The sequence below is a fragment of the Phodopus roborovskii genome, unplaced genomic scaffold, assembly GCF_943737965.1.
Source record: "Phodopus roborovskii unplaced genomic scaffold, PHOROB, whole genome shotgun sequence".
NCBI lineage: Eukaryota > Metazoa > Chordata > Mammalia > Rodentia > Cricetidae > Phodopus > Phodopus roborovskii.
The window spans coordinates 361,384-379,429 of record NW_026126525.1 but is presented as its reverse complement, the minus strand read 5'-3'; the positions used below and the strand labels follow the sequence as shown (position 1 = coordinate 379,429).

General features: G+C 42.6%; 1 protein-coding gene across 1 annotated transcript in view; it reads left to right on the top strand.

Moving 5' to 3' along the window:
* Window positions 1-2,449: 2,449 nt before the first annotated feature.
* The window catches only part of Btbd8 (BTB domain containing 8), a 55,686-nt gene continuing 40,089 nt past the window's right edge, over window positions 2,450-18,046 (top strand). Inside the window, exons 1-3 of the mRNA XM_051198388.1 lie at window positions 2,450-2,607; window positions 9,491-9,685; window positions 12,867-13,066. Of these exons, the coding sequence (XP_051054345.1) occupies window positions 2,450-2,607; window positions 9,491-9,685; window positions 12,867-13,066 (553 nt within the window). The remainder of the gene's footprint in view (window positions 2,608-9,490; window positions 9,686-12,866; window positions 13,067-18,046) is intronic.

Genomic DNA, 18,046 nt, shown 5'->3' with positions numbered 1-18,046 from the left:
CTTGAGGGGTTGTTTCAATTAGGCTCCTATAGTACCATTTTTACCCCTGAAGAAATGTTTGTTGGGCACATGGTGCATGCCTGTAGTCTCATTTACACAGAAGACAGAAACAGAAACACCGCTTTGCAACCTAACAAATAGACTCAGATTTAAAAAGATTTATAGCTTGCTTGCCCTGGAGTTTTCCTTTAAATCGATAACAAATGGTCAAGCTCCTGTTTGTTTTCATTCTTAAATTACTTTAATAAGATTAAGAACCCCAGTAAGGAGACCCTGATTTGATGGGTATCATATAAGGACTCCACTGGGGCTCCCTAGGATTCCTGGTGACATCTTTCTTGCCCTTTAATTCTTTAATTGGCAGAGAAAACATCCCTAGAAGGCATTAAAAGGATTCTATGTCCTACATTGGAGATACTTGCTCAAGCATGGATGGCAGTGCTCTATTCACAGCATCTAGGAAGTGGAATCAGTCTACCTGTCCACCAACAGAAGAACGGACAATGAGAACGCACATATCCATGTAAGGACTGTGGAAAAGAAAGGACTGAAATGGCCACTCTGTGGTCAGGGGGAAGAGAATACCCAGAGGCATCTGGAAGAGCCCAATGTGGAGAGAAAAAGAAACTGACTGGACACGGCTAGGGCAGAGAAGTGAGAATAGTGGGTACTCAGGGAAAGACCTTGCTTTTATATAGAGAATGGGTAGGTATCAGGGAGGAGTGATGCCTGTGAGCTAGCATAGTGGAGGAGGAGTGAGTTGGGTGAGAAGGGCCAGGAGGCTAGTGTGGACACTGAAAAGTATTCTGGGTACTTGTGAATAGGGAACTGCAGGTGGATGGGGTGGGCTGGTGGAGAGCATGGATTTTGAAATGCTGATGGATGCCGCCAGTGTATGCCAACAGAGAACCATGTGTCCCTTCTGCCAAACCTAGACTCAATTTTGTACTAAGTCAGTGGCCTGCCCTTTGTGGAGTGCTTGGGGTATCTTTTGGACCTGATAATATATAATGGGATTTTATTCAGCTATAAAGAAAAATTAAATGTGATTTGCAGGTAAATGCACAGAATTGGGAAAATACATATGACAGTAGCTAGAAAGGTGAACACTGTTTATAAATTGATGACATGACATGGTTAAGGGGAAGGTTTTTTTACAGGAGGGAGAGACAGCCAGAGGCATCTGGTGGAGACCAGAGCATAGATAGACAGTAGCAGACTGAACACGGGCAGCAGATTGGACCTGGTCATGAAAGAAGCAGGGGCAGAGTGAATAAGAGAGGGACACACACACACACACACACAGAGAGAGAGAGAGAGAGAGAGAGAGAGAGAGAGAGAGAGAGAGAGAGAGAGAGAGAGAGATATTTGGGGAAATGGAAGTTTCCTTTGGACCTAACACATATTGCAAGTTTGCACTAATTAAAGTGGATCTCAGCTTGTAATCTTTAGAGTTGTGTTCAACTTAGAAAACCCATAAAAGCCTTACAACTTGAAAAGGACTATCGGTGTGGGGGAGCCTTTAAAAGGGGGCAGATAAAGTACAGTGGCGAGATGCAAACTGACATGGGACAGGGGAGTTAAGCAGACACGAAAGTAGAGAGCGGTGGGAGGATTACCGCTCAAGCTTTTCTTAACCAAAGGCATTTATTACTCAAAGCTGACTTCCAATAAGGTGTAATGAAAACAGTAAAAAAGAAAAAAAAAAAAAAAGGCCTTTTAGACACGCAAAAATAGCTTAGTCAGGACCTCCATTGCACTCAAGACTGAGCCTCATCCAGAAGCCTGTGACACAGGACTAGAACCCCAGGACGCCCACTGGACAGTATACAGAGACCAAGAGCAATGCTCTGCTCTGCACATCTGGAGAGAGCGCCACCTTGATCTGCCCAGCGGCTGGAGAGTCTCCCAGCATCCCGAACCTGGAATCAGAGACTAATGTTAGAGATTAGACTCGACCTTCGGGGAGGTGAGCAGCCTCTGCTAGACAGGCTCAGGACCATAGTTAGGAGTGTGAAGCATGTGTGATGACCTTCAGCGAAATAAAACACAACTTTTGTTATGCCAAAAAGAAAAGAAAAAAAGTTGGCGTATCTGCATCTACCTTCTCAGTCGCGACCCCGTCCTTGTCCTTCACAGATAAAGAGGACAGAGGACGCGGCCATGCAGGACGCTCACTAAAGAATTGAATAAGGCCAACGACTTCCCCTACCAAGACAGTAGTAAGGACCCAGCAGGCCGGTGTAAAACAGAGCGAGTACGCATGCGCGCAGCGCCCGGCCCACGTGACTGCGGGCTACTAGTGCCGCGTCCGCCGCCTTTAGGGTCCGGCTGGAAACGAGGAGAGGGTGGGCGGAAACTTTCCTCCTGGGGGAGGGGCTCCGCGCGCCGCGGGGACGCCCCCCTCCCGGGACCGCGGGACCAGATACACAGGGGTCCGTGGCCGACAATGGCCCACTGTGCAGCGGGTGCAGCGGACGGCGCGACCCCCGCGGTGCCTCTGCGGTCCCCCGGACCTTGCCCGAAGGGGCTGTCCAGGAAGGGGCCCGGGGAGCGGCGCAGGCTGAAGGTCGTGGTGTCGGAGCAGCTCAGCCGCGATGTGCTCAGGTAGGAGGGCGGGAACAGCGCGGCTCGCTCCCCCCTCGCTCGCTCCCAGCTTCGCCCTGCGCCCGCCCCATCTCCCAGAGGGGTTTTGCCCGGCGTGAGGAACCTGTGTCGAGCGTTGCAGACCCCGTACTCAGAAGGAAGATGAAAGTTAAAGCCAGTGACGTGTAGCAGCACCAGTTCTTGCTAAAAGGTTTACACACGGCCCAGGAGCTGTTGTTGAGGTCCGACTGTGTCCAGGTCCGGAAACGTAAACCATGTCTTTTAAAGAAGTGAGAAATGAAACAGGTGGGAAGACGAGTGTTTACTTGGAATGAAGGACTGAACAACCTATCTCTAACAGGGTTCCGTGCAGGGTCACAGCTACCATTAAGTCCTAGCCTGCCATTAATCACCCCTTCCCTCTTAAAAGGAAATCATAATTCTGCCAGAGGGGAAAAATGACCCTAGGTGACAGCTATTCTAAAAGAACTCCGCTGGTGTATTTAAGATAATTCTGGCAATCTCTTTGGTGTGCAAACGCCTCGTCTGCCCAAGTCGCCAGACTTGCAATCTCTTGTCTCTGTTTAAATTGTTCAAAGTACAACCTGGGTCAGGGACTTGCTTTAAGGATGACGGCGATTGTGAAATGGATTAGCCTGAAGTGTGTACATATTAGTAAAATCTGTTCAAGGCCAGCTCTTCCTTGGACACTAATTAGCCATAGCCAGACACGTGCTAAGGGTGGAGAGTAATTTCTTACTGGGAAGCCTTATAAGGATGATGTAAGTGAAGGCAACCAAACTCAGGTCCTCTGCCAAGAACAGTATGTGCTTCTAACCTCTGAACAATTTCTCTGACCCTTATTCTACAAACCTTTCTTTTGGATTTTTTTTTTTTTTTTTGTGGGATCCTCAACATTGGGTTCCATATGTTACCGAGAAAACTGAGGTTTTCTTCTCTGGATTCATAGTCTCAGTAATAAAATAATTTAAAAACGGACTCAATAGGCAAGGTAGTAAATCTTGGCAGGTGTCTGGGGCTGAGAAAGCTGCCAGTCTCACCAATGGAGGACAAGTACCAACTGATGTGCACGGTATTTCCAAAGAAGTGTTGGAAAGTCTAGAGTGTCTAAAAGAAAAGGATAGCAAGTAGGAAAAGGAAAAGTTATGTTTTGAGTTTGGACTCAAAGGCAGGCAAGCTGCTTTCTTCTGTTATGGAGAACATTTCTGCCAGAGATGACTACTTAGACAAAGTGTATAGCCAACTGAAAGTATTCATTCCTGCCAGCCCAGTCTACACTTAGGCACGCAGAGCCTTTAGAGCAAGGAGCTTTTGAGGGGGAAAACCTCTAGCTGCAGGGGGAATTTCCCACCAGCAGTCAGGCATTGTAAGAGAACTTAAGTGGTTAGCTACAGGGGGAAGTTGGCAGTTTAAAAGAAGCCACATTAGAGCTGGGGCATCTTGACTTCAGGTTCCTTGAATAGAAGTGGGTAGTTTTTTCATGGGATTTTCTACTGAGGCGAGCAAATTATAATTAACCCCGAAATGGCATCCGCAGTGTCTTGCCCTGCCACGCTGACACCACACCGTGCTGGAAGTAGCTGCATGAGGGATGGGCTTCTGGGAAGGAAATGTTATATTATCTCAGTATTCCTTCCCTGGAGGATAGAAGGGAGATAACACTCTTAGAGTGCTGCCACTGGTTCCCCAGATCATCATAGACTATCCCTGTAGAAGTTACCTTTCGTAACTAACATATTAAGCTAACATTGGCTTAGATACAGTGCAACTCAGATAAGATGAAGGTATTGGGATATATGGAAAAAAGAAAAAAGAAAAAAAAAACAGGATCATATAAGTAGAGTTGACTGTGTCCTGGCTAGTTTTATATCAACTTGACACAGGCTAGAGTCATCTGGAAGAAGAAACCTCAACTGAGAAGATGCCTCCAAACAGACCCAGCTGTGGGGCCTTTTCTTAATTAGTGATTGATGAGGGAGGGTCCAGCTCATGGTAGCTGATGCTATCCCTGGGCTGGTGGTCCTGGATTCTGTAAGAAAGCAGGCTGACCAAGTCATGAGGAGCAAGTCAGTAAGCAGCACCCCTTCTTTGCCTCTCCATCAGCTCCTACCTTTAGGTTCCTGTCCTGCTTGAGTTCCTGTCCTGACTTCATTCAGTGATAGACCACAGTGTAGAAGTGTAAGCCAGGTTTCTTTGGTCATGGTGTTTTGTCACAGCAGTAATAACTCTCACTAAGACAGACTGTTTTATCTGGAAGATGTCTGTGGTGATGGCAGACAAAACAGCAGCATGTGAGGGTGAATAGATAGACTGAAACTGTAGATAATAGACCCTTCTCTACTTAAATGTCTGGGATGGATTTTCAGGTAGTTTATAGAACTATTCAGAATTAATGTCTAGATCTAGGCTTTGAGAAAAGAGAAGTCAGAAACAAGTCAGCCAGGACTCATGGTAGTTGAGGATTTCATACTGACAGCAGGAAATGAAAAAGTTAACAGGGTTATTGACTGAAGACATGTGGGCGAGCTGAGAAAGGGAACAATAGAAAATGTCTCCAAATCCTAGGACAATTGAAAAGCAACTTTATAATGAATATTCATGAGGCTCTATCTTGAAGACAACTACAGATACATCTGAAGAGATGAGTTGAAGAGAGAAATTGGGCTAGCACCTACAGATTAAAGGTTGGTGGCATCACCAGCATTGCTTATCCAAACCACAGATTTTTCGCCTTCACTTCTATATCCATTGAGCTCTAGTTTTATTACCTATGTATCTGTCTGTCATCACTGACCCTCACCTAGCTCCTGGTGTCATCTGTGTGTACTATGAAGGAGTTTTCATCCTTCTCATTTCAAGTCCCACTCTACCCAGCAATGACTGATCTTTAGAAGACGGATTTGCCCATGTTTCAGGCTGTTGACCCTCCTCCTCCAGCAGCAGGGCCTGTTAAGTTCCTTGCTGCTTGTTCTCCTTTATGTCTGCAGCTGCAGAGATGCCAGGATGTGGTTTTTGCCTTTAAAAGTCCCTTGTTGAGTACCACAATCAAAACACCTTATGGATCAGTTAGTATTTACATTGTAAAGAACAAAGCCAGGAACCCCCCTCCTGGGGGTTGTTTTTCCAACCAGCTCTTGCAAAGTCTTTAACGATCACATTTAATATACTCATCTTGTATATAGTCTGGTGTGGTGTCTTGTTTGGGGCAGGTGAGGTTGGGGTCAGGGAGTGTACTTGCTTTTGAATGTATCCTGCTCTTTCAATGTCCAGACCTGGTTTTCTTTTCTGTACTTAAAACTCCATGGGGTAACTGTTATGTTTTACTCCTTTAGTTGCCTTTATGTTCTTAGTACATAGCCCATACTTACAAAGTGTTTAGTGGTAACTAAGCATTAATAGGAATCCCCAGTGCTTTTTATAGGTTATGCGCTGATTTGAATATTTGTCCTTTTCAAAATACAAGTTGAAATTTAACTGTCATTGGAGCAGCAGACCCTTAAGTTGTGATTAGGCCTTGAAGGTAAACTCTTGTGGATGAAGGTTGAACTCTTATGGGTGAAACTATGTCCCTTGTTAAAAAGTAAATTTGGGGCTTGGGAGATGGCTCAGCCAGTAATGTGCTTGCAGTTCAAGCATGAAGATGAGAATTCAGTACCCCAGAACCTACACCAAAAAGCTGGATGTGGTAGCATACACTGTAATCTCAGCACCTAGAAAGCAGACAGGATGCTTTTTGGGGCTTACTTGCCGGCCAGCCTAACCATCGAGCCAGCTTCTGGTTTAGTGGGTGATCCCATCTCAAAGAGGAAGATGCCTGACATCAGCCTTGACCTGTGCGGATGGGTGAGCGCACCTTGGCCCTTTTTTGGTCTTGCTTGCCCTCTTGCCTGCCACATTGTGATGATGAAACATGGAGGCCTTTACCAGATATTAACATCTTGAAATCAGAAGTTACTAGCCTCCAGAACTGTGAGCCAATGAACTTGTTTGTTGTAGATGCCGTATCAATATAAAATAAATTATGGCAGATCAGAACAGTAGCCAGCAAAGAGGAAAAGGGCCTTGGTTTCAGCCTGCTTTTCCTCTAGCTTTTAGTACTGGGTGAGCCAGTAAACACTCAATTTTACTGATGTTTCCTGATATTGCTTCCTTACTCACTTTAGAAGAGGTGGTAAGATTTTCAGGGAAACTCAGTTTAAGTCAGTCTGAGTCAGACTTTTAACTAACCAAAACAACAACAACAACAACAACAACTGCAAGATACACTTGCAGCTGATACAAGTGTTTTATTAAATAAAAAGCTTTATATTTGCTATGTATGTATGTATGCATATGCAACAAATAGTCTAGTTAGCATGTATTATGAACAGGATTCCCCAGTGCTGTTTGGCTTCCACTTGGATCTGACTTTGTTGTTTTGAGGCAGTGTCTAATGTGGACCAGATGGGCACAGATGAAAGAGACTGAGTATAAACTCCAATCCTGATTTTCCAGCTTCCACCGCTAGTGTGTCTGTAATTCCAGGCATATGGGAATCAAACCTAGGGCCTCCAGTATGCTGGGCTGGTATCCTCAGCTGGCTGCCAATCAAATGCTTCCTTACTCACTTTTGAAGGGTTACTACTGTTGTCAGAGAAGCTGGGTGGGAGAAAGGAACAAATTTAGTGAATAATTCGAGGTTTCAGCTACAGTTTGAGAAAACAACATTGCTATTGTTAAGCTTTTGTTTTGTTTTTTTCTTTTTTCTTTCTTTTTTTTTTTTTCTTTTTATTTTTTTGAGACAGGGTTTCTCTCTGTAACTTTGGAGCCTGTCCTGGTACTCACTTTGTAGACCCGGCTGTCGTTAAGCTTTGAATGCATTTGACTATAGTATAGTATTGTATGTATCTATTTTATCAGTAGATAATCTGCCTAATGTATATATCAAACTTTACAGCAGGTATGTATGTCTAGAGAAGATAACCAGGCTTGGTGCTCTCCTTGATGGAGTGGGCAGGTAACGTACTTGTGGGGATAAAGGCGAACGCTAAATCATCAGGCTCTGCATCTCCTGGGAACTGACCACAGGAAAAGACTGCTCAGTGTGGGCCTCTAGAGTGGGAAGTCTGCATCCACATCACCAGCAACAGGGATCAGCACAACACATTTTGTATAACATTAAGTCAGTTACCTTCAAAAACAGTCTCTGTGACAAACTGATGGAGCAAGACATGTTTGCAAAATTTCCCCAGCTGCCCTGCTCTGAGTCATTTGTTGTCTTTAGTGTAAAATGTGATCAGCAGACAAGTAAACACTGGACTCTTCTGTGTACTAATGACATACGGTTTTGCCCTTTGGGAATTCATTATATAGTGGGGAGAGGTGCATAAAAATAATAATGATGCAATGACAGAAATGCTGTAATAAAGGGTTGAACTTAGTGTAGTGGGATCGGGGAAGGAGACATTAGCCTAGTCTTGGGGGAGTTTGAGTGCTATTGGCTGCTTTCCAAGCTTCATTGTAATGGATATCTTTACCTGGTCCATGGTCCTCCTGTGGTGCACTGGTGTGATTGCCAATTATATCCTGCAGCACAGAAGTCCTCAGAGAGTCCATACCTTGGTGATACTGGTGATTTGGCATAGTGAGGCAAAGCGTTTTAAGTATGTAGAGAGCAGAAATACATAGTAAAAAGAGGCAAATGGATAGATTATGAAATTTTCTGCTATTTTTTGTTTTTTCAGTTTATACATATGTGAAATCAGAGGGCTTTGCCATAACTACATATGTACACTAGGGATTCAAATGGGTTTACCTCCTGAATGTGTCATTTTGAATAATAGATTAGAGCAGGATTAATTCTGTTTGGTGGGGATGGGAAAAGGCTTAAATGTCACATTCTTGGCATCCAAGGCTGTATTTTAGACTTGGTAATTAACAAAAGGGTAATAGTTTCTAATCTGAATTGTCTGTTGTTACATCTTGTTTCTTAGTGTTGACTATATACATTTTTGGTTCAGTTTTAGTGTGATTTTTGAACAATTGATTCATTAGTAGTCAGAAGCTAAGTTAACTTTCTGCTCCGTGTTTCCTTTATAAAACTCAAGAAGGTACATTTTAAAGGGAAATCAGTTAAGGAGCTTTCTTAGTTAGAGTTTTAATACTTCGTTGGAACACCAAGATCAAAGCAATGAGGGGAAGAAAAAGTTCATTTGGCTGACACTTCCACATTGTAGTCTATCACTGAAGGAGGTCAGGACAGGAACTCACAGGAACTCAGCAGGAGCTGATGCAGAGGACATGAAGGGTGCTGTTTACTGGCTTGCTCTCCATGGCTTGCTCAGCCTGCTTTCTTATAGAAGAATCCAGGCCCACCAGCCCAGGGATGGCATCATGAATCTCCCTCATCAATTTCTAATTAAGAAAATGCCCCACAGCTGGATCTGATGGAGGCATCTTCTCAGCTGGGGTTTCTTCTTTCAGATGACTCTAGTTTGTGTCAAGTTGACATAAAACTAACAAGGACAGTTTCAGAAAATACAGTTTATTAGTAGAATTAATAGATTATTTTTAAATGTTTTTACTTTTGTTTTAGTGAAATCTTTGTTTTGAATGTGAATTTTTAGGAAATCAGAGTCAAAACCGATATTAAATGTAGTGTTCTTAAAATGAACTCAAATCCAGTTCTATTATATTACTTCTGTAATGTTGGTTTCTCCCACCTCTATGTGGGTTCCAGGAAGTTGAGTCGCCAGCCTCATGTGATGAGCACCGTTGCCCTCTGAGCCATCTCACTTGACCTCTATTATTTTGTTTATTGTATATTTCTAAGGATGTGGGTTATTTTAAGCCTGTTACCTTTTTTAAGCATCACTAATCCAACTATAACCCTCTTCCCTGACAGACTTTTAAGGGAAGAAATCCATACAGACACTGTTCTTTCTGTCGGTGGCTCTCTGTTCAAAGTGCACAGGGCAGTCTTGTTAGCCAGAGCTCCTGGCTTTTATTCCCACGTCCTCGGACAGATGTCGAGTGATTTCACAAACAAGCCTGTTCCTGTGGACAGTGTTGAAGCTTCAGAGTTTAGAACATTTTTGCAGTAAGTTCCCTCTTACATTTGAATCTGATAAACAGCTGGCTTTTAAAAACTATGTGTAAGAATTTCCTTATTACATAATCTAAGAAAAGAACTGTTCATTTAAATTGTTTTGTTATTAGAGGCTTAGTATTGGCAAAGGCAAACTCAAGACTGATCCACAGCCAGATGAATATGGTCCTGTGATCTCAGCAATAGGGAAATGGAAATAGTTCACTAATATTAACCTTTATTTGCCATCATTAAAAGTGATAGGGAAAGGGGCTAGAGAGATGGCACTTGTTGCTCTTGCAGAGGACCTGGGTTCAATTCTAAGCATCCACATGGTGGCTCACAACCATCCTAACTCTGGTTCCAGGGGAGTTAACACCAAATTCTGATCTCCACAGGCACCAGGTACACACATGGGGTACAGACACACATGCAAGCAACACATTCATATAATCTGTCTGTCTATAAAATAGAAATACACATTCATATACTCTATCATTATCTATCTATCTACCTGTCTGTCTGTCTACCTATCTATAAAATAGAAATATATACTTTTTGAATTGATAGGGAGGAGGCAGGCCGTGGTGGCACATGCCTTTAATCCCAGCACTTGAGAGGCAGAGGCAGGCAGATCTGTGAGTTTAAGTTCAGCCTGATCTAAATAGTGAATTCCAGGACACCCAGGGCTACACAGTGAAACCCTGTCTGGGGGTGGGAGGGGGGTGGTGAGGAAAGATTGACTCAGTGATAGTGTGGGGGATGAGGAGAGCACTGCCTTCCACTGCTGTGCAGTTCCTCTCAGCTCAGTTTTCTCTGTTAGAATAAGGAAGTTAGAGTAGCTTGCTTTGTATTGTACTCCCTTTCACAGGGTTCCACTTCAGGCATTTAATCACACTCTGTTAATGTTATAGTCATGGTGTGTCCATGGTCATGTAATCGCTTCGGAACCAGACTGCCTGACAGGTGTCACTTTACAAGTATACCTCAGCTGGTGCCTTACATATAGAGAGTGCTTATACATGCCCCCCAGTTTTTTTTTTATCAGATTACATTGAGATTTGTCATTAACATAAAGTCTAAAAGGTATGTTATAATAGAAATCATTGATTTAGATTTTTTTTCTTTTTTCTTTTTTTCATTTTGAGACAGGGTCTTAGCCTGTAGCCTTGGCTGGCCTGATGCTAACTATCTAGACCAGGCTGGACTTAAACTCACAGAGATCTTGTCATCTCCGCCTTCTGCATGCTAATATTAAAGACATGTACTACCATGCCTTGTCTGATTGAGACTTTTTTTAAAAAATAAAAATTATGATAAAATAGAACTTTGAATTTTTGCTGTATGAAATTCAGTTGTTTTTAAGTTGCTTCACTTTATATCCTGTGTTGCTACTTACTCTACAGTAAGTACGTTGGCACGCACTTGAGTTGAGAGTATAAACAGAACTTTGAAACTATATGTGACTCAGGTGTCATCTGAAAACAGTGCTTGTTGTATGACCTCAAGATTAAAATTGACATGAAAATCATAAAATATCTTTGGTTTTCCAAGGAGTTTTAACATTGCATTTGTGGTGAAAGTGCACATGCATGTAAAAGTGAAAGAAAAAAGGACCTTGCATTTTGAGGCTAATATCAGTAACAGAGATGGTAGCATAAAGTCAGCTCAACACTGAGGTTTCCCTGTTTTCTCTCTGCTCTGGACTAGCAGTGGGGAGGGTCGCTTCTCCTTTGTTGTAGTAGCTGTGTTTTTTGCATTTTGGGTGGGTATTTAACCCAGGGCTTTGTTTATGCTAAGCATACATTCTCCCACTGAGGTACATGTTTCAGCTATATATGTATTTTAAGTAATTAATTTCTTTATTGAGAGGCAATCTAACTATGTTGCCTCGTCTGTCCATGAGGTCTTGGACTCAGGTGATCATCTTGTCTGAGGTTACAGCAGATGCCTCTTAGCTCTAGCCATGTATCCTTTAAAAAAGTATTTCTGAGGTTAGAGTATTTAGCATGTACTTTTGATGCTCTGGTATCTGGAGTCTCACTGAGTTTCACTATATCAGAGGAGAGACTGCCCCTTCCAGGGTTAGCGAATTCCTAGATGCAGCAAGCGAGGTGTCTGTGAACACACCTTTGATTTGCACACCAGCCAATCATGAGTCCCTGTACACACCAGCATATCTTCTCTTCTCCATCTGGTTCTTACATCTTAACACTCCCCTCTCCTACACATCCCAGGCCAGGTAGTAGATGATGGGAGAGCAGCCCTTACTCAGGTACCTGCCTACGTTATCCGTTGCCACCTCATCTCGCTCATCGCCTTCTTCAGAAGTCACAGACAAGGCTTTTGTCTGAGCTTTCTCCTTCTACCTCCTGACCAACTCGCTTTCACATAGGGCCCTGCATACTTGCATGTCAATGTGCAGGTGCTTGTACCTATGCCTTGCCTACAGGGACCAGAGGAGGGCATCAAGTGTTTTCCTCTGCACTCCACTTACCGGCTTGAGACAAAGTTTCTTACCAAATCAGAAACTTGCCATTTGTCTAAGCTGGCTAGCCAGCAAACTCCCAGGATGCACCTGTCTCCATCCCCTAACATTGGTTATAGGCACGTGCAGCCTGCTCAGCTTTTGTGTGAAGCCTGGGAATCTGAACTCAGGTCCTAATGCTTGTGCAGTAAGCATGCTTACTCACTGAGTCAGCTCCCCAGCCCTCCAGAGTGCTGGGATTACAGGCATGTGCCACCACTGCCTATCAGAGAATGTTTTTCTTATACTAATAATGAACAGTGACCAGTTTTTTTCTTTTTCTGTGATATCTTTGTCTGCTTTTATACCAGTAACACTGGCTGTGGAGAACAAGTTGGGACATATTTCTCCTCTACTTTTTGGGGAAAAAAATTGTGAAAGATTGGTGTTAATCTTTACAAATTTGGTAATATTTACCAATAAAGCCATCTAGTCTTGGTTTTCTGTCTGTTTGTTTGTTTGGTTGGTTGGTTGGTTGGTTTATCTGTAGGACCTCATGCATGTTAGGCAATCCTCAACACCACATAATCTGAGTGTGATGATGGGTGCCTGTAACCCCAGCTCCTAAGAGATCAAAAGTTCAAGGTCACCCTGGGATACAGGAGACCCTCTCTCAAACAAAAAGACAAATACATTTTAACTAATATTTTATATTTTGTTTTTTAGGATTCTATATTCATCAAATGACAGCATAAAAAACCATGAAGAGGAAATTCTTAAAAAAATGAAAGTGGAAAGTGTAATGCTGGAAAAGAAGCCCGATGTTAGCTTTCAGAAGTATGGGAAAGATTTGTCTGATTGTTTCCTTGGGAAGAGTGAAATTCCACCAGATGTTACTGGTGGAAGCTGCAGTTTTATTCCCAGTGGTGAGATATTTTGCTGGATTTTTATAAAGCTTCATATCCAGGAACGTAATGATATTCTGATGTGGTAGAGAAAAGCACACTTGTAAAGCTCCATATCCAGGTGTTGTTATTTATTTTAATGAGCATGGGGGAAGAAAATACTATCATGGTCACTTAAGCACACATTCTCTTTTCAGCTGCTTCAGCCTCACTTAAGTTTTAGCAGGGAGCTAGTTTTAACACAGCATATGTATTCTGTGAAACATAAAAAGCTGCCATAGCATGAAAACTTTGTTATGAGACATTTTAAGAAAGATTATGATCTAATAAAAATGGTAACACAGTCATATGTGTGAAGTGGTTAAGAAACACATAAATAGTTGTGCATAGTGTCCATTGTATGTAATTACTATAGTGCATTGTGCGTAAATACTATAGTGTGTATGGTAGTGCATCTTGAAAATGAGTAACTGTGTTTGTGGAAATTGGTGCCAGGATGCTTGCAGATTGAGAGTTAATTATTAATTCATGGGAAAAAAAGACTAATTAGACATTGCAACAGGAAACCTGAGGACTTTGGATCATAGAGTAGACCTTATATTATTCATGTAGCACCTTTGTGCCAGGTATCTGCCATCAAATCCATGAGACACTCATGTTACCCTTCCTGTGCAGTGAAATTGTGCTATAAGGGAAAAAAAAAAAAACCAGCAGCAGCAACACCGAATTAAGAAATGCTAAGAATTTACTGTAAGTCAAATGACTGTGTAGTATCTTATTACTAGTGTTTTGTGAGGAGTAACAGCCAAACTAATTGGATCTTGGTTAGAATTCTAACTAAGTATGAATAAATTAATACACTTGATTTTGAAGTAGGCCCATTTATATGTTTAATCTTATTTAGTCTCTCAAAACCCTAAGAAGTGGTTACATGTGGATTGATTTTGTTGCTTTATACTCAGAGATTATACGGAACAAAGGCCACTCAGGACAGTGGACAGATTGTCTGATAGCTAGTCATTGTGTTGATTGAGAGCCATGGAAAGGCAGCATAGGAGTTCTTTAAAGTGTCCAGTGAGTGTAAGAAGAAGGCTCATCTACCCCTGACCTCTTTCTCAATTACAAAGGGCAAGCCCTGTAACCCCCTTCTACACTGAATTATAGTCCTGTTAATTACTTGATGTTTTCTCCAAAGAAATGTGTTTTGCCACCTCTGTATCTTTTGTACTTGCTCCTAATTCCTGGGATGTCATTCTGGTCATTCATCACGTCTTTTAATTGTGTACCTACTTTGTGTACATTTAAACATATGATAGTAAACAAAACAGTGTTCTGGCCCTGAATCTGATGGGTAGAGCCAGGTGAGTGAGGTGCAGATGGCTGAGACAATACAAACAAAGCATGCTAACCTGAATTTACACTTCTGAAGAAAGTTGCATGGTGGAGGTAACTTCCTTTGTTTTGTTCTAGGGATCAAGTCTAACACCTAGTGGTATTCCCAGCCTCTTTATGATTGTGATGCAATGTCTCACTGAGTTACTTAGGCTGTCAGGCCTTCCAGGAGGGCATTTCAGTTGAATCCTAAAGTGGAGATAAAAAGTAATTAATGCAGCAAAGCTACCTTAAGAGAATTGTCCAGACAGAGCAAATATGACTGAATGCCTGGAAGCAGTTTATAGTGGGAATGGGAAGGGTTAGGGCACAGGAAGGGATGCAAGCAGAGACTGGAGCTTATGAGAGTCAGATAGAAAGGGTAACTGTGATTGTCCAAAGTAGAACAGTTAGACAACAAAAGGCTTGTGACTGATATTTATGTTTTGTTACTCACAGGGGATTGGTCGCAACCTTCTCTTGCTCAGGACACCAAAGCTTACATCTCCTGTGTGACAGGGTGTAGATTTGGGTACAATCTATTTACACCCTTCTGTATGCTCACATTTCTATGTTACTGAGAATTCCTGATACAGTGTAAATAGTTATTAAACTGCATAGTTTAGGGAATACTGAGAAGAAAAACAAATCAGTACATGTAACCATGCTAGCCTTAACTACACAGTACACTAATGGGAGGTGAGGTAAGCAGTATGCAAATGAATGCTGGAGATACTGAGGATCTGTGACATGACTGGAGGCCCCTTCATTTGTGTGTGTCCAAGCTATTGTGTAGTGCTTGACAAACCCAAGTTTTCCTGTTGGAACTTCTAGAATTACTGGGTTTTGTTTGTTTCTATGTGTGTGGGAGCTCTCTCTCTCATCCTCTCTCTCTCTCTCTCTGTCTCTGTGTGTGTGTGTGTGTGTGTGTGTGTGTGCACTCTATGTGTGTGCACTCGGAAGCCAGAAGAGGGTGTCAGATCTGGAATTAGAGGTGTTTGTAGGCTGCCTGACATGAGTGCTGGGAACTGAACTCTAATCCTATGGAGGAGCAGCCAGTACATTCCTCTGGAATTATTTTGAAATCTCCTTCCTTCCTTCCTTCCTTCCTTCCTTCCTTCCTTCCTTCCTTCCTTTCTTCCTTCCTACTTTCCTTCCTTCCTTCCCCCCCTCCTCCTCCCTCCTTCTTTCTTTCCCTCCTTCCTTTCATCCTTCCCCTCCCTCCTTCCGTTCCTCCTTCCCTCCCTTTCTCTCTCCTTCCCCTCCTTCATTTTCTTTCTCTGTGAGTCCTTTTTTGTAGGTGGTGGAGCTAGGGAATGAGTGTAAAAGCTAGGGAATGAGTGCAGGACTTTGCTCAGGTAGCTTTTATTGCTCAAGACTATTATTGAGTTATACTCCAAGAGCATTTTCATATCTCCAGCATTCAGATAACTTGATCTCTAGTCCCTGCTGTGCCCAAAGGTTGGAGTTTAGTCTTTCTTGAGACTCCCATCTTGAAGTTATCGAGGGGAAGCGCCCTAATTTACCTGCTAGCCTAAAGTAGGTGGTGTACAAAGGGCTCATTTATGGATAATAGCAAAGATGCTTCTATCACTCTGGGAATTCTGAGAGTCTTAGGAGCTCTTTGAGGAACTAGGGAGACTGGGACCAAATACATGTATTTTATACCCATTGCTACAGTGTAGTCAAATGCAATAGACTATTGGAATACACTGATGAAAGTTGTGATACCTAATACTTAATGTAACCTTGAAATTAACTTGGTTTTCTTTTGCTATGTTTCTAGCTTTTCTATTTGTGTCAAATTTTTTTCACGTATTCCATTAAACTATGTGACTTACATTTTTTGAAGGAATTGTAGAAATAGCATTTCCCCTGGCCTGCTGCTTAGCCTGTCAGGTGTGTATGTAGTCTTAGGTGTTGTGCAGTATTGCATATGTATGTAGTATTAGATATGAGTGCACTATTACATGTGTGTGCAGTATTACATGTATATGAAATATTGGATGTGTTTGTAGTATTGGTACTAGAGAAATGGTTCCATGGTTAAGAGTACCTCATGCAGAGGACCCAAGTTTGTTTCCTAGCACACACCTTCCAAAATTAATTAATTAATTTACATCCTGGACATAGTTTCCCCTCCCTCCTCTCTTCCCAATCCCCTTTTTCCCTCCCACCCCCCCCCAATCCACTCCTCTGTGGCTTCTATTTAGAAAACAGCAGGTCTCCCATGAGTGTTAATAAAACATGTTGCAGTATATCAAGTTGCAGTAAGATTAACCACCTCCTCATGTATACTGGGGCAAGGCAACCCAGGATGAGGACTAGAGTCCCAAAGGCCAGTAAAAGAGTCAGAGACAGCCCCTGTTCCCACTGTTAGGAATCCTATAAGAAGACCAAGATGCACACTTGTTACATATATGGAGAGAGACTAGGTCAGTGCCATGTAGGCCCCTTGGGTGCCAATTCAGTCTCTGTGAGCCCCTGTGAACCCAGGTGAATTGATTCTGTGAATTTTCTTGTGGTGTCCTTGACCCCTCAGGCTCCTACAATCTTTTCTCTCCATCTTCTACAGGATTCCCTGAACTCTGCCTAATGTTTCTCTGGGTTTGCATCTGTTTCTATTAGTTGCTGGATGATGCCTTTCTGATGACAACTGCACTAGGTACCAGTCTGGTCATGGGAGACTATACATCTGTTATTGTTAGGAGTATAAGCTGGGGTCTTCCTTGTAGATTCCTAGGAGATTCTTTTGCCCAGGTTTTTACCTGACCCTGAAATGCCCCCCCCCATTCCAGTTGTCTCAGTAATCTCCCTCTTCACTTCCCCCACCCACCCAACCTGATTGCTCACATTCCCATCCTGACCTGCCCTCAGTCCACTCACAAAAATCTGTTCTAGATCTCCCTGGGAAGGAGAAATAGGTGCCCCCCCCCATGAACTTTCCTTGTTACCTAGCCTCTCTGGGACTGTGGATTGTAGCATGGCTGTCCTTTATTTTACTGCTAATATCTACGTATGAGTGAGTACATACCATGGGTTTGTCTTTCTCAGTTTGGGTTACCTCACTCAGGATGGTTTTTTTCTACTTCCATCCATTTGCCTGAAAATTTCCCAGTGTTCTTGTTTTTTACTGCTGAGTTATTACATTGTGTAAATGTACCACATTTTGTTTATACATTCCTCAGTTGAGGACATGTAGGCTGTTTCCAGGTTTGGCTGCTTTGAATATAATTGAGCAAGTGTCCTTGTGGTACAGTTGAGCATCCTGTGGGTGTTGTCCAAAAGCAGTATAGCAAGGGCTTATAGGTTGATTCCCAGTTTTCTGAGAAACTGCCACACTGACTTCCAAAGTGGGTGTACAAGTTTGAACACACACCAGCTACGGAGGAGTGTTCCTTTTGCTTCACATTCTTTCCAGCAAGAACCACCATTTGTATTTTTTATCTTAGCTATTCTGACAGATATAAGATGGAATCTTGGAGTCATTTTGATTTGCATTTCCCTGATTGCTAAGGATGTTGAATATCTACTTGAGTGTTTCTAAGCCATTTGAGATTCTTCTGTTGAGACTTCTTTAGCTAGATCTGAACCCCACTTTTTAATTGAATTATTCAAGTTGTTGATACC